The sequence below is a fragment of the Mirounga leonina genome, unplaced genomic scaffold (genome assembly GCF_011800145.1).
Source record: "Mirounga leonina isolate KUSES-001 unplaced genomic scaffold, KU_Mleo_1.0 Mir_174, whole genome shotgun sequence".
NCBI lineage: Eukaryota > Metazoa > Chordata > Mammalia > Carnivora > Phocidae > Mirounga > Mirounga leonina.
Genome location: NW_023270451.1, coordinates 66,862,501 through 66,880,123, shown reverse-complemented (window position 1 = coordinate 66,880,123; position 17,623 = coordinate 66,862,501). Strand labels below are relative to the sequence as shown.

The 17,623-nt window shown below is 41.6% G+C and overlaps 1 protein-coding gene across 1 annotated transcript in view; it reads right to left on the bottom strand.

The window, feature by feature from the left end:
• SND1 (staphylococcal nuclease and tudor domain containing 1) overlaps positions 1 to 17,623 on the bottom strand; it is a 407,329-nt gene that overhangs the window by 375,962 nt on the left and 13,744 nt on the right. The window contains exon 2 of the mRNA XM_035021050.1: positions 1,857 to 2,006. Coding sequence (XP_034876941.1) covers positions 1,857 to 2,006 — 150 coding nt within the window. The remainder of the gene's footprint in view (positions 1 to 1,856; positions 2,007 to 17,623) is intronic.

Genomic DNA, 17,623 nt, shown 5'->3' with positions numbered 1-17,623 from the left:
AAGAGAAAACAAAAAAGCACCACACTGTACAAATACATGAAACTAGAACAAGGGCTAGGATCAGATCACGTAGTATTCTCTCAGCTAGGATAGTTCATGCAAGATTTTACTGTACTGTTATATAGGATACAGTTCAAATATTTTAGAACGAGTTCCAACTGGCCTTGTGTTCCTCCGCCCTAAATTCCCATCCACAAAACAGGAAATTAAAACCCAACCCTTCTTTCTTAGAGGCTACATTGCGTCTTTCTTCTGGGGCAATGAACTTAATCAGGCCTAGCCAGCCAGGGTCAACGCTTCTCCTCTCATGAGCACTCGAGCTGTTACACAACACACAACTGAAAGGAAAAGAACTAATCCAAATGTTGGTCAAGAAATGCACTTAGGACTCAAAATCTGAAAAGTGCTGTGAGAGAGTTAATCTTCAGGGATTGGTCTAACAGTACTAGGAGTATTTATAGTAACAGAAATTAACAAATGGCAGTAGAGATGATAAGTAACATTTATCAAGTACTTTTTAGACACGTGCTAAGCATTTGACATATCTTGTTTCAACCTTACTAAACAACCCCAATGTCTACACTATCACCATTCCCAATACTTGTGGTCACTGACGGAGGACCAATGAAAAAGAATTTCTTTGGCCTATTTTGTCATCATCCCAAGAATCTAACTGGATTGCTGCTGACAGAATTACGGGGGACTTTTCTCCATTTTCTAGACTACTGCTTCATTACTGTAATTCAAACAAAATGCCCCTTTATTATAGATTTTTTAAGAACTACACGTTTTCCTTAAACAGAAGAGCCCCATGAGTTGTGTTTTCTTCTTCACTTCCACGTCAGGGAATAGCAGAGGAAAGCTGAGGTACCAAACTTGCCCAATTATCATCAAGTTGGGGACAAATAATTGGAATCCAGAAATTTCACTTTTGATGATAGCTGAGCACTACTTAAGAAGAGACAAGAACTGAGGTTTCAAAGTATGGGAGCCAAGAAGACTAAACAATGCCAAATTTGGACTCACAGCAGTTGCTAGGAGATGAAAGAACTGAAGGAGTCCAAGGCAGACCACAAAGACAGCAAGGTGGGCAGGCGCTAGAGGTAAGGAAACAGGGCAATGCAGGGGATGCTGGGACACAAGGTCAGAAGTCTCTCAAATCACCACAACACAGTGGTTCTTGACTATTGAGCCACAAGCTGCCTTGAGAAACCAATTAAAAACTCCCTCCTTTAACAATGCATGTTTACACAAAACTTTGCAAACAACTTCAGGGGATTCACAGATGCCTTTAGGGGTTCATGGATCCAAGATTAAGAATCTGTAATAAAGCACAGCAGGCAGTATGCTATATTTATGAAGGGAAGAGTGTCTGCTTGGGAAGGTGATAAATACCTCTGGAAGGAGATACAACCCAATAACAACATCAGTAGTCCCTGGGGAGAACTAGATTTTTCACTCTCTCCTTCTGAATTTTGAACATGAAGAATTCAAACATAAATTAATAAAAGAACTCTGCCATAACCAATGGCAACCTCAAATGACTGAGACAACCTAGGAAATATTCCATCCTAGGCCAAGAGAAGGAGTGAAAACATGGACAAACCTGAAGAGGCTCCAAGCTTGCGGGAAAAGGTAGGAGAAAAGGGCTGGAGACTGGGATTACTGCTAATGGGGTGAATGTGTGAATGTGTAAACCTATGCAAGCCATGGTAGGTATGTCCAGAGTCATCATTCCTATGATACAAAAATAATACTCAAAATATACAGGAAAAGATTACAAAACTTGCATCAGTCAAGGAGACTGGGCTATAACCTGGGTCCACAGCCTCAGAGAAGCCTCTGGAAGCACCTACCTCATCTGGGGTATCTTTTGCATCAGGTTGAGTTGCAGCTGCCCGGCGGGCAAGATTTCCGGCTCGGATGTTGCTAAGGTTGATCTGCCTCTCGGGGGGAGGCCCACCACGAGGCTGCCCTCTGACAATGATGGCACAGCCTGAGAGGACCTACGGAGGGGGAGAAAAAGAGAAAATTAGCTGTCTAGAGGTAAGAAGAACATAACAGAAGTTGTTCACTTACTGTATCCCAACATCTCGAACAGTACTTGGCTCCTTGGAGGCGTTCAAATATTTGTGGAATGACTGTTGAATGACTAAATGAATGGGATCGTTTTTAATTTCATAAGAGAAACACCTACAGAAACATCGGGCTAGCTTCTCAAAGAACAGACCCAGAAATAGAAGTAGAAATTAAACAAACAATGGAAAAGTCATAAAATAAATAGACTGTTCGGGATAAAGAGGCATGTGAGACATGGAGATGAATGACCTTTGTAATTTCATCCAGCGAGCACCACCACGTTCTTGTCAATTATTAAGAAGTTAATATCTCCCCATCCACATATCCCATTCTAGGATGGAAGCAAGCAATGTAAGACCTAAGAAAAAGGGAAGCTGAAGGAAGAAGCCTTTACACTCCATCTGCAAGGAGCTGAGTATGCCCAGTGCTACACTTCCGTTGCAGACAGTGCTCAGTCTAGAGTAAGGGAGACACATGAAGTGATCTAGAAAGTCCATGCTCTCCAGGATTAAAACAGAAAAATCGAAGAGGCATCTTACAGTCCCCAAGCACAGTAGCTCCTTTTATCTCTCTAATCAAAGGCACCAGGCATAGAAGCCACTTGCAAAAGAGCTCTGAAGCTCACTGGGATCTAACTTAAAATATTTGCAGGGGAGAAGAAGGGAGGATTTCAAGTGGGAGAAGAGAAGAAAAGACGTAGAGAAAAAAATGACAAACGTCACCCAAGCTATTCAAGTTGTTTTCACTCAGCAAGGCACAATTTAATGAACAGATGGGCTCAAGCACGGGCTCTGAAAAACTCCCAATCTCACGCTTCAAAACAAGAAATAGCTGCTGAAAAATTAGTAGATGGAAAGCTGGAGAGTTCTGCCAACACAGAGCCCTGTAGTAGACAATACCATGGAGTTCTCTGTAAAGGAATGATGCTTGGAAAGGCAGGCACTACTGGATACATTTGCTTAGCTGATATTTCTCCCTCACCTCTCCACTTTAATTAATGCTTTAAATTGTGAAAATATTAATATAAATACAGAAGCACATTTAAACACATACATACACATTAAAAAATAAGCAAAGAACTGACTAACCAGCACCCAAGTGAAGGACTAGGAACACAGCTGGAACCTAAGCTCCCCTCTGTGCCCCACTCTACTTGTAGCCCCTTACCCTGCCACCATTATGACAAGCCCTCCCTTGCCTTCCTGTACAGTTTTCCCATCTATGTATACATCTCTACACAATATGGTTTCATTTTTCCTATTTCTGAACCCTATATAAATTGAGTCTACTGTGTGTGCCCATATGTAACCTGCTTTGTTTGCCTTTTGTTTTGTTTTTCTTGGTGAAACCCATCCGTGTTGATGTAAAACACTTGTTTATTCACTTTCATGGCTGTATATTTCATTGTATGAACAATTCATTTATCCATCCTAACTTTTACAGAAATGTCCAACAAATATACACATTCCAATTTAAAAAAAGATAGTGCTCTGATTAATGTCTCAGTATCCTCAATACTTTAAACACACAGACCTTGGTCTAAATGGCTCTTCTCTGGCTACACCAGGACAACATATAATAAAAGACAGTCTTTCTTATCTAGTTAAGGTCATGCTCTTCATTTATACCCTTTCTGATCAAGTGATACCAGCAATTAAGCTCTATAGTTTCCAACCAAACAGTCTTTCTAACTGCCTCTCTTGAGAACCCATGCCCTGGGCATCATCCCTAGGAACTGACATTCTAAAAAGACAAGCTTTCAAGGTGAAGCCGGGAAAGAACAGATATACTAGAACACGGGATGCTTGGTGTTCCTGAAATGAGAAGCGCCAAAGGATGTAAAGGAAAAGAGCTTGGATCAGATTCATTTATAGTCAAGTCTTCACAAGCAGCGGAAGCAAGAATAGCATATTATAGAATACCTGCACTTGAAATCATTCACGCACAAGTTCCGAATGGGGCTGAGGAGAGCCAAGCTACATACAGCATATAAACCAGACAGAGCATCTGTCCCCAGTGCCTGATCCTCAGTTGTAGTCAACCTTTCACAAAAAGTAATAAAGCACTCCCAGGAGACCCAGTACTTCTCAGGGGGGAAAGCTAAGGTCCATTTACAAGAAAATCCACCTTAGCTGATCAAGGTAAACTCTGATGAGTAAGCACTGACCCAGGCTAGGAAAAAAAAATCTTTATTTCCAGTCTGACCAAAAAAAAAACAAAACAAAACACTGAAAAGCTCAAGAACAGAATTAGTGATGAGAAGAATCCCCTTTGTCCCTAAATATCAGAAAGGTGCTACCTCTAATGCCTCTACCTAGTAAACTAGATCCCTGGGGGGCAATGGTCTATAACTATTACCCTGGCCCCATAAAGGGCTTTGGCAAACAACTTGTGCATAGGAATTTTGCAAAACTTCCTCTGTACCTCCCTCCCCTCTCCCTAAATGCTATTCTGAAGATTGCTGTCAGAACATCTCCACATTATTGCACCAAATATGCCATTCAGACAACAGTCAATGCCTGGATTAATATTAGAGAGAGAGGACTTACTTTACAGGTTGCTTGACACCTTTTATACTACTGAGTATACAAATTCAGGTAGCAGGCACCAATTCAACCTCCTAAGCAACAAGAATAGATGCTCACCATGGCAGGCATTGCCATTCCTAGTCCCCCAGGAGGAAAGGACTGACATATGTACATCTTTCCTGTGAAACTCGCTCCCCCTCATTCAGCCACAGCCTTAGTGAAAAAGCAGGAAAAGACTGCGTCTGCAAACCATTAAGAAAGAAGAGACCTATCTATAAGAGAAGAACTAGTGTCCTTCCTACTATTTATAGGAACTGAAATAGCATAAAGGAGATATAGTGTGTGTTGAACTATCTCCATTGCAGCTTCTAAGGATTGTTGAACTCCTTCCACCTGCCTTATTTGCCAATAATCTTTACTCAAGTTCTTCCTCAATTAAAAACAAATTGTTTTTAGTGAGAGAAAGCGGGGTGTGGGGGAGAGGCACCAGAGGGTGACATGGGGGAGGGGAGGAGGGGCAGAGGGAAAGAGAGAGAATCCCAAGCAGGATCCACACCCGGCATGAAGTCCAATGCAGGGCCCAATCTCACAACACTGAGATCATGACCTGAGCCGAAATCAAGAGTTAAGACACTTAACTGACTGAGCCACCCAGGCGACCCCTTGATAAAAATATTTTAATGGTCTTCTCTTATCCAAGGTTCGTCACCAAATAAAGCCAAGGAGAAACAGCTTCTGGTGAGAAAAAATATTTAAAGGGTCGTTAAAAATGAAAAAGACCAAGGGTTTATGTATCAAATTTAACTTGTATCTCCTTATAGCACCAAAACAAATCATTTTTCCCCTCTGAATGACCTGACATCTAAGTGGATAACTTTTATAATTTTATTCATTGAGTCATTTATTCATTTATTAAATCAATGCAAATCTGAGTACCTACTATGTGCCAGGTATTGTTCTAGGCAAGTGACATACTCAGTGAAATAAAACAGACAAAAATATCTACTCTTAGAGAGCGGACATTCTAGTAGGAGGAGACAAATAATAAACATATGTAAATAAAATATACTGTTTATCAGAATTTTAATTTCAGAAGAATAATGTTAAGATTGAGAGGAAACTGTCATGGATAATTGTTCTGCCAAAGCTGTACTGATTCATGTTGCAAACTTTCATGGTTGCGGTAATTATCCTTAATTGCTAATTTATAGGGCATAAAAAGCAAGTCATATGGTAACTGCTTTATTCAATTATATTAATAAAATGACATACTCTAGAAAAACTATCTTAGCCCTACCTGATACAGCACGAGGTTTGTGAAACCAGCTGTCACAATGAATCAGTTTGACTGAGGTTATGGATTAGACATTTTTCAGCTTCAGGGCACAAGTTAGATGGTGACAAAGGCTGAGACAAGCCAGCTAAGTAGGAAAATAGGGACTCAAACTGTTCAAACCCACTTAAGGGTTTACAGGGAGATTTACCTAGTGAAACACTATATGGGCAGCCACTAAAATGTTGCCCAGCAACAGAATACCACATTAAACCTTCGCTAGATCCTGATAGACGATTTGGTGCATGTAACTCTTAAACCCCCAGACCACAGACCCTAGGAGACAGAAAACTTATATAAAACCCTAGCCATGTTATACGCAGAGCAAAGAAAGTGATGGTATGAAATCCATTTAAGTATGGGGCACCTGGGTGGTACAGTTGGTTAAGTGTCCGACTCTTGGTTTTGGCTCAGGTCGTGATCTCAGGGTCGTGAGATCAAGCCCTGCATCAGGCTCCACACTCAGCATGGAGCCTGCCCGGGCTCCTCTCTCCCTTGACCTCTCTCTCCCCCTGCACACACGCTCTCTCTCTCAAATAAATAAACCTTTTTTAAAAAGAAAGAAATCCATTTAAGTATGACAATAAAGCCAGTATTTTTTTCACAGTACCAAGAGGAAGAGTCATCTTGGCCTGAGAATGGAATCTTATTAGCTGAGAACATCTCATTAAGCTCTGCAAGGAGAACTAGATTAACAGATACATCTGCCTATTAAGATTCAAGAGGAATATCTTAGCAACACCTGCCAATACGAAGACCTAATATAAATAAGGGGAGCCACTTGATGAACATTAATATGTTACCAAAAAGGCCCGAAATAAACCCACATGTTTATGGCCAAATGATTTTCAAAAAAGGTGCCAAGATAATGCAGTTGGGAAAGAATCTTTTCAACAAAAATGGGCTGAGAAAACGGAATATGCATGCAAAAGAATGAAGTTGGACCTCTACCTCACACCACATACAAAACTTAGCTCAAAAGTAGCCAACTTAAATATAAGAGTTAAACTACAAAACCCTTAGAAAAAAATATATGTATAAATCTTCATGAACCTGGATTAAGCAACGGTTTCTAAGATGTAAGATGATGCCATCTTACAAAGTACAAGCAACCAAAAACAAGATACACTGGTGGTCAAAATTAAAAACTAGTGACCCAATGGACACTATAAAGAAAGTGAAAAGATGGGGCACCTGAGTGGTTCAGTCGGTTAAGCATCTGCCTTCGGCTCAGGTCATGATCCCAGAGTCCTGGGATAGAGCCCCATGTCATCGAGCTCCTTGCTCAGCAGGGAGTCTATTTCTCCCTCTCCCTCTGCCTGCCACTCCCCCTGCTTGTACTCTCTCTGTCAGATAAATAAATAAAATCTTAAAAAAAAAAAAAAAGTGAAAAGACAATATTTACTAAACATATCTGATAAGGGTCTAGTGTCTAGAATAAGGAACTACTAGAACTCAATTTTAAAAAAACACACAATTAAAAAATGAAAAAAGATTTGAATACACTTACCCCAGATATACAAATGATCAGTAAGTACATAAAAAAATACTCAACATCATTAGTCATAGGGGAAATGCAAATCAAAGCCACAATGACCGGGGCGCCTGGGTGGTTCAGTCCATTAAAGGTCTGCCTTTGGCTCAGGTCATGATCTCAGGGTGCTGGGATCATGTCCTGCATTGGGTTCCCTGCTCGGGGGGCAGGGGATCTGCTTCTCCCCTTCCCTCTGTGCTCTAAGTAAATAAATAAAATCCTTAAGAACAACAACAAAAAAGCCACAATGATCACTTCAGCCACTAGGATAGCTTTAATCAATAAGACAAACGATAACAAGTGTTCACAAGCATGTGAAGAAATTAGAGCCCCCCTACATTGTTGGTGATGCAGTCATTTTGGAAAACAGTGTGGCAGTCCCTCAAAAGTTAAACAAAGCATTATCATATGACCTAGCAATTCCACTCCTAGGTATATACCCAAGAGACTATGACCACACAAAAACTTGTGCACAAATGTTTATTCCAACATTGTTCATAAGGGCCAAAAAAAGTGGAAACAACCCAAATGTCCTTCAAATGATAAATGAATAAATAAAATGTGGTATATCCATAAAATAGAATATTTGGAAATAAGAAATGAAGTACCGATTAATACTACATGAATGAACTTTGAAAACATTACAATAAGTGAAAGAAGCCAGACAGAAAAAGCCACACATTTAACGATTCCATTTATATGAAACGTCCAAGACAGGCAAATCCACAGATAGAAAGAGGATTAGTGGTTCCAAGGGTTGGGAGGGGAGCTAATGGGTATAGGGTTTATCTTTTCAGTACTGACGAAAATGTTCTAACATTACGTAAATGCAGTAAACGCCACTGAATTGTATACTTTAAAAGGGTGAATTTTATGGTGTGTGAATTTATTTCAATAAAAATTTTTTTTTTTAACATCCAACATGGAAGTACAAAACCTTGGGGACATAAGATGTATGCTTTGCTACAAAGCATTCCCATATCTAGCAGGAAGATTAGATGCTTAACTGATCAACGCTAACCAAAAAAAAAAAAAAGTGTTAAAAAGGCAGTTGACTCAGAACCAAAAGTCAGGCATGGTGACTCACCAAAGAATGGAGGGCTACTGTAAACTTTCAAGTCCACTAGAAATAACACGGTACAAGTGACAGGAAGGAAGCAGAACTTCAGCGAAATCCGCAAAGCTCTAAAATGATGAAAACAATATAAGCTCGTTCTGAGAAAGAACACAGCAAGGAGAATGAACTCCTTTCCCTCTGGGGCACAGAAAGAAGAACCAAGACAGTCACTGGGCTGAAAGACCCACAGTGCCATTTGGAAGCCGGCCACTGCCACACCCCAGGCTGCCAGGACTGCATGTCAGAGTGACAGAGCAGCAAGCCAGGGACCCTTCCCTGGACAAGGCGTTTTCTCTACCTACAAACACCATCAGGGGATGGGGAAGGAGCTGTTGTGGATAGGGTGGGAAAGCTTTTATTAGATACACTCTCATGAAGCAAACAACTTCTATTAAAAAAAAAAACAAAACAGAATTAAAGAGTAACTGAAGAGAAACTAAATTGGGAGAAATTTCAGAAAGTATATCAGGAAAAAGCTTCTTGGCAGCCAGAGCTGTTGCCTCCACAAGAAGAATCATCACTTGAAAATTAAAAAGTCATTGAGACAAAGAGCAAGCAATCCCAAAAGAACATAAGCTGTGTGGTCTGGGAGGTCTTTCCCAGAATACTCGCCAACACAGCCAGCTTTTTCTTTCATTTTCTGGCAAGAGCAGAAGGCAAACCTAAATTAGAGGCCCAGCTTTCAAACAAAATGAACTGGAAGCCCGTGGCCTCGTGGCAAGCCATGTCACTTGCTCTGGGTGCACCAGCACATGCAGCAGAGACGAGCAGAAGCGGCGGCTCCCTGGGCCAGCTCTACCACAAATTGGTCCTCAGTTTGAAAATCGGGGAGTTTACATCTCAGAGGGACTATAACAATCATCTACAGAGAGAGGGCAACTAAAGAGAACATCTAATCTGGGCCCTTTTATTTTAGAGATGAAAAATCTGCAAGCAAAACAAGTAAAATGACTTTTGCTGACAAAAAGTACTGATGGCCGAGCAAGGACTAGACATGAGGTCCCCCAGTTCTGATGTTCCACTATGCCAACACATGTAGAAACATATCTGGGGAGGTGATGTCTATTAAAACGGTATCTGAAGTTACCTGTGGATTAAATCTGAGATTACCTACTGATTAAATCTTTTTCCCCAATTACAATCTCCATTTTTATGGGTCAGCAGAGCAGGTGTCAAAGACTAAATCACTAAGCAAGTAAAGCTTCCATGAGCTAGCTGCCTGAAATCAAACCAACATTTGTTAAATACCACCATATGCAAGGCAAGCAGAGACTTAAGAGTCCAATATTACAAAAGAACACCCAAAAAGGAAACACAAAGGAAGAAAACTCCAGAACGATAAAAACAGGATTGGCAAATGACAGCCCGCTGGCCAAATCCATCCTACCGCCTGCTTTTGTGCTACCCATGAGCTAAAAATGGCTTTTACGTTTTTAAATGGCTGGGGGGAAAAAAATCAAAAGGATATTATGTAACATATGAAAAGAGTATGAAATTCAAATTTCAGTGTCCATAAATAAAGTTTTATTGGAATACGGCCAAGATCATTTGTTTGTCTATGGCTGCTTTCACACTGGAAGCAGAGTTGAGTAGCTTCAACAGAGACTGTATGGCCTGCAAAGCCTCAAATATTTACTACCTGGCCCTTTACAGAGACAGTTTGCCAACCTCTGATATATTATGACAAGGAAGTGAGATGAAAACTAGTCTTATGGTAGTCTAAATAGCAAGTGCACAGCAAAAATAAATTCTGGACTACCACTTCAAGTTATACAAACTGCTCCTTTTTGTAATCAGAGAAGGGACAGTGGTATGTAGCAGTAAGAATTTAGTTTCAGAATCAAATCAATGTCAGTGGTGACCTTTGAAAGTTAACTGGCTCTATTTGACTCAGTTTCCTCATTTATAAATATTCATAAAATATACAAGAATACCCATGAGAGCTGTAATGAAATCTAAACAAGAACAGCTGGCCAAAAGACCCAGTAACAGCCAATATGGTTTAAGAAATGGTTCAGGGGCACCTGGATGTCTCAGTGAGTTAAGTGTCCAACTCTTGATTTTGGCTCAGGTCATGACCTCAGGGTTGTGAGATGGAGCTCCACACTGGGCTCTGCACTCAGCAGGGAGTCTGCTTGGAATTCTCTCACCCTCTCCCTCTGCTCCTCCCCCACTCTTTAAAATAAATAAATAAATCTTTAAAAAAGAGAAATGGCTCAAGGTGTAGTCTTCAAGTAAAGATTGTAAGAGTATGTACAATAGAAAAAAGTGGACATTTCCTCCGGGGGTATAGTAAATATCAAAATCATGGAAAATTCGCCAACAACTGTATTTAATCAGAAAAGATTAAATAATCCATAATCTACCTTCCCTATTTATCAGCTAAGACCCCCCCCCGCTCTAGGAAAGTAGATTTAAGTGCTTATGTCAGGATCTTTGTCCTCAGAGGTAATGGTAAAGAAGTATTGTAACTTACAACTGCACTGAACTTTATCCGTGACAAAGTGTGGTGGCACTCATAGCCTCAGATGTCCATCAACTCTGAAATCAGTCTTGAGTCTGAAAACAAACTCAAGTAAAAACCATTCCAAGCACTGTGATTTTCCCTCACCTATAAATGAGGACAATACTACTCCCCCCATCCCCTCTGGGTTGTTAGGATGACTAAGTGCGATGCCTCACAGTACCAGACACCTAGCAGGTACTCAGTAAAAGTTAAGGGCATGTTGGTCTCTTTTCCATTCCCTCCCTGCCCTCCACCCCTCTTGATCCTCACAACAATGCTTGGAGGAAGCGGGGGAAGGCCGGGTTATCCGCATCTTACAACGGAGGAAACTGTGGCATGGTCATATGATGACAGCAGAGCTAGAACCCAGGTTTTCCTAGCACACTTTCAGTAAACCCCAAATGCTAAATTTTTGAGAACTCTGAGTCAAAAAACTGGTGCCTACGGGTGACAGCAGGCAAAGTAGGTGAAGAGAGTCAAAAGGTACAAACTTCTAATTAAAAAATACATGAGTCATGAAGATATCATGTACAGCATGGCAACTATATACTGCATTGCATATTTGAAAGTTGCAAGAGAGATCTTAAAAGATCACAAGAGGGGCACCTGGGTGGCTCAGTCATTAAGCGTCTGCCTTCGGCTCAGGTCATGATCTCAGGGTCCTGGGATTGAGCCCCGCATCGGGCTCCCTGCTCGGCAGGAGGCCTGCTTCTCCCTCTCCACTCCCCCTGCTTATGTTCCCTCTCTCACTGTATCTCTCTGTCAAATAAATAAAAATCTTAAAAAAAAAAAAAAAAAAAAAAAATCACAAGAAAAAAAGTTCTGTAATTATGTATGGTGACAGATACTAACTAGACTTATTGTGGTGATCATTTTATAATATACAATATCACACTGTTATGTTGTACACCTGAAACTAATATATGTTGTATATCAATTGTACCTTAATAAAAAAAAATTGGTAGCTTACAATAAAACACCAAGATTGTAGCTTACTCCTGCACAAATAAAGCCTCACCATGAAGGAACTGACTCAATCTCCAGGAAGCCCGTACCAGGACTGTCCCCAGGATGACGGTCCTCTGCAGAACCAAGTCCTCGCTACTCAATGCTCAGCTCCACTGTTGTCAAGGACGCAGAGATTGAGACACAATTAGTCAGAAATAAGAGAAGAACTCAGGAAGAACTATATGACAGGCAAATGTGAGCGCCATTTCAGAGAAATCCATTCCAGTTGTCCAAAGAAAATTTCAAAGTGAGCAACAGTCACGTGTGAAAATTACCAAAAGAAGATGAAGAAAAAATTAACTGACTTCGGAACATAAAAGATTATCCCTAAAGGACTTTGACCCCTCTACTGACTGAATGATTATGGTCAAGTACTCAGACTATATTAAAGGTAAAGAAAAATTACTGCAGTGAGCAGGGCTTTTTGTTGGACATCTCACTGTTTAAACTTAAAATGGTCCCCAGGTGTAGTCCTGAAGTGATCTTTAAGCACAAAGAAAGATGTTGTGATGTGCCTTACAGAGAAAATGTTAGATAAATTTCATCTGGGCATGAGTTATAATGCTTTTGGTCATAAGTTCAATGTTAATGAATCAACAATATATATTAAAATAAGGTGTCTTTCAACAGAAGCACATATGGAACAAGGTCAGATATCTATCACTTGATGAAAATGTGAGGACCAGAGGCTGGTAGGGACCTACCTAACCCTGTTATCTCTCACAGGACAGATGGTTCAGTATTCTCTCGTTCAGTGTTTGCAACTTTACAGAACAGAACTACCATGAATAAGGACTGTAATAAATACAGAGAGATGATATGGCAACTGAGGACTCTGGATGAAGGGAGCACAGAAGTTATTTGTACTATCCTTGTAATGTTTATGTAAGTTTGAAATTCTTCAAAATAAGGTTTAAAAAAAATTTTAGGTGCTAAACATACTACAGGCTGTCTTAGAGCCTTATGACAATACAATCACAAAAACTGGATGGATCTCATTGGTACTTCTGAAGCTGGTGGTTGTCTTGCTCCTCACCTCCCTCCCTCCCCTGCTCTGTGCACACAACACTAAGAAAATGACTGTCAAGTTGTTATTGTGTTGCAGGGACATCTTTTGAAGTTATCCATTCACTGCTTCACATTCCTCTTCCAAATAAAATACAATGCTTTCAAATCACAGAATTCAAACCTCGACTGAGCGCACAGTTCAAAAAGGTGATCGCACCCAAAAAGGATCTCAGGTTTTAGGGAAGAGTCCCTCTTTCTTCCTATGCTAGTTATCTGGTGGGGATTTTTAAAATTTACATGTGTGATCTAATTAGGTTTTATATTCAGAAAAGCCAGAAACTCCTTAATGTCTCAAACGTTTTAGGAAACAATGATTGAGAACGTGTGTGAGAGAGAGAGAGAGAGAGAGAGAGAGAGCACGCGCGCTCACAAGCAGGGGGAGCGGTAGGCAGAGAGAGAAGCAGGTTCCCCGCTGAGCAGGGAGCCCCGATGTGAGGCTCGATCCCAGGACCCTGGGATCACGACCCAAGCCGAAGGCAGACACTTAACCTATTGAGCCACCCAGGAATCCCAGTTGAACATTCTATAAGAGACAAGAGCACCATACACATTTTTGGTTTCAGTGAAGCCTTATAATCTTAGTTATAATCTCTTTACCCCTCAGAGTGGGCCTTATTATCATAGAGGAATGGAATTATCAAAAACAATGCCTGAGTCCCCCACGCTTATCTAGAAGGGTGTTTTGGGAGATGCCAAAAGAAATTCTCTGTTAATATGCAAGACACTGGGTTTTGTCTTGTTCTTAACCAAATCCTAAAATTTCCTTCTCCCGACCCCCTTCCATCTAGCCTTCTCTACAACGTAGGCTGTCCAGATCAAAATGGAAGGACAGTAGAGTAGAATTTTCAGTCAGCATGTGGAGGGCACAAGAGGAACAATCTCTACTGCTAATCAATTACAGCTAGAAAGCCCTAGACAGTTCTATCACTGCAGCCACCATGGCTACAGACTGGAGGGAAAAATGACCCAGTTGAGTCCCATCATCTTTCAACTGCAGCAAAAGAATAAAAAAGGCAGAAGTGAGAAGGATGCACAGAAAGCCTCTGAAAAAAATTACAGACCAGCAATCACTTAAGAGGTTGTAAGAAATGCAGACACTCCAATTCCACCCAGGACCTACTGAATCATAATCTGCATTACAATAAGATCCTTGAGTGATGAGTATGCACAATAAAGTTATTAATTCCCAGTCTCTTTATCCCCACCTTAACTGCCTGGCTCAGAAACATGTTCTCCAGCAAATTCAGCTTAAACGGTTTCCTCAAAGAGGCCAACCCCCAGACTGGGTCAGATGGCCTTGCTACATGTGCTCTCTGACTACTCTGTACTTTTTCCCACGGAATACATCACAGCACTAAATAGAGGAGCTGTTTAGTACTGGTTTTCCTCTCAAAGCTACAAGATCTATGAGGACAAGGACCAGGTATACCCTAGTCATCCTCATAGCCCCAGAGCCCAGAACGAGACCAGAGACAAAGGAAGCATTAAGTATTTTTTTAATAAATGAGTGGCCCTACTGTGTATAAAGCACAGTGCCAGACTCTGGAGAGAGGGGCCAAGAACAATCAAGACATGGTCCTTGTCCTTAAACAGCTCCTAGCTTAGTGGATTTTTGCTGAAGCTAACAAGAGCCAGGATCTCAAGCATGTGCCACACTCACAGCTGTTTTCCTATTTCTCTGCCAAGTGACAACAGGTAGCCCAAAGGCCTGCCACCTACCCCCTTGGCACGACCCACAGGCAAGCATGTTCTCACCTAGTCCTCCTCCCTTCATCCAGGATTCTCCACTCCCAGAGTTCAGTACCGGGTCCGGCCTTCTCTCTGCCCTCTCTAACGCAGCCTCAACCATCTTCAGCATCGTTCCATTCCTCCCTAGGAAGTTTGTGTTATTTCTGGGAACATTTTCTTCAGTCCCCTTCCCTCAGCAGTCCTCTTATTAGGAGATGTTGAATTTCCCTTGTTACCTCCTTCAGGAACGTCTTAGCTAACTCATTTCTAACCACTCAATTGATTATTTCCTGTGAGCTGTCAAGTCTACTCTATTCCACAGAAACCACTCAAATCTATATCCCAGACCACACGGGAGAACCTCCCAATTAAGTGTTCAATATTCAATTGTCTTCCCACTTCCCTCAGTCACTTCCTATATCCCCCAAAGGGACACTAAGCAAATGCGATAATTTCTTCTATGATTACATTCTCCATAATTCTTACATTTATTCTTATTTAACAGACAAGAATGCCTCGGTAGGTTTATACCCCAAAGCCTGTATTCCAATACCAAGGTAACAAAAATATATTTGAATGCCTTAACTGGAAGTAACAAAAGTAATGCGACTTCCTTTTTATCTTCAGAGGAATGTAAGTGGATAGGCAAAGAACACACTGTGACAGAGAGGGAAGTGCTCAGAGAGGGACACTGTGACAGAGAGGGAAGTGCTCAGAGAGGGCACAAGCAAGCTTGGGCTACCACTGAGCCAGCGCACAACGGTCTCTGACAGGCTCATAATCCAACAACCCCCAACCAGATCCCAGGTGGGTCCAATGCAGCCACTAGAAACATCCAATTGTAGGCTCTAGGGCTCTTCTAAGCGCTGTACATGCACAAAGTACTACAGATGTGTTCCTGTGCCAGCCATGAGCAGGGTTCACAATTCTAAGGGCCATGCCTTCTGAATGTTTTCCACATCCCAACCTGTAATAGTGATTAACCAAATAATGATGAACTGGAGCCCTAGTCCAAAGATTTGGTTGGGGACTACCAGAAATTTTAAAGCACTGAAAGCACTTTAAAAAGTCACTGATTTGTACCTTTTCTTAAACACTTCAAAATACACACTTCTAGGGGCGCCTGGGTGGCTCAGTTGGTTAAGCGACTGCCTTCGGCTCAGGTCATGATCCTGGAGTCCCGGGATCGAGTCCCGCATCGGGCTCCCTGCTCGGCAGGGAGCCTGCTTCTGCCTCTGACCCTCCCCCCTCTCATGTGCTCTCTCTCTCTCATTCTGTCTCAAATAAATAAATAAATAAATCTTTATTAAAAAAAAAAAAAACACACTTCTAGACTATCTAGCCTCAGCCTGTCCTACAGGTTTCAAATAAATGATGCAGCTGTTCTGTTCACATACATTTCATCTACATGCCCACTGTTTCAGACTACTTCATGTGGTCATATGAGAGGAGGTTTGAAGAGCAGATGCCTCTTAAACTTCTGTGTCTGCCCTGCAGGTAGAGGATGAAGCTCCCCAAACACAAAGGCTTCTTCTTTCTTCTCTTAAGGAAACCCCAAAAAAAGTTCCTGATGACAAAAAAAGCCACCCCACCATCCCTCCTCCCTGCAGGAACTAATGGGGGTGAAGCAGGGTCTGCTGAGGCAGGGTAGAGAAGCCTGGGACTGCATTCCGGGAGCTACTCAGTTATTGGGTCAGTCCAGTCCCCACACCCCACTTGGACTCTTTCCGCCTCAGCACCCTCAATGCTCAGGGGAAGGAGGGAAGTGCCCCCTTGCTTCCTGGTCCAGGGAGGCAGCGGCCAGAGGGCAGCTATTACCCGACTAGCCCGCATGGCTGTAGCTGCCATCTCGGACTCTCAGAGCACTGCGGGCATAGTGGCCCAGAGTACAACAGGTCACATCACAGTCCAATAATTAGGAGGGGAAGGAGGGCTGATACCAGATACAGCTAAATGAAAGCACACCAGAGACCCTGAAAGACCTGAGAGAAATGAAGATTATTGCCTTTGGTTTGCTGCCATAAAGTCCTATTCATTTTTTCTTAGAACTTAGAGCAAAAGGGATGCTAGCTTATAGAGCATAATACTCAGTACTATTCAGAGTGAATCAACTCTAAAGAATATCTAACATATTTATTTTGTTTATATGCAGGCCTAACTGTAGAACTTAAGGATGTAATTCAATTTCTAGGCTACCCATGAAAAGCATTAATTTTCCCATTTTATTTTCCAGATTTGTTTGGAAACTTTTCCTATTTGAAACGTTAATGCTCAATTTTAGATGTCAAAATAAAGTACAAATCACAAATCTACCATAAACATTTCAGAGTCCTTTATTGCTAAATTAATGTACCATCCTAGGTTTCTTCTTACCATTAAAATCCTAGGAAAACTAACATGGGGGAATAAAAATTGAAGTCTCCAATCATCTAACACAGCTGGAGAACACAAGACAAGTGGTCATCCTTCCCCACTACCTGCTGGTGCCCCAGTCTCACTCCTCCGTCCACCACCACAATGCACAGATTTGCATACCTCCTCAAGAAGCTAAAGAGAAGGCTATCTGGCCTATCTGGAATTCCCCTGTGTTATTTTAACTGCAGGTACTGCCCAGAAAAGACTGCTCCTCCATTTTATTAAAAACATCCAGGGGCGCCTGGGTGGCTCAGTCCGTTAAGCATCTGCCTTTGGCCCAGGTCGTCATCCCGGGGTCCTGGGATTG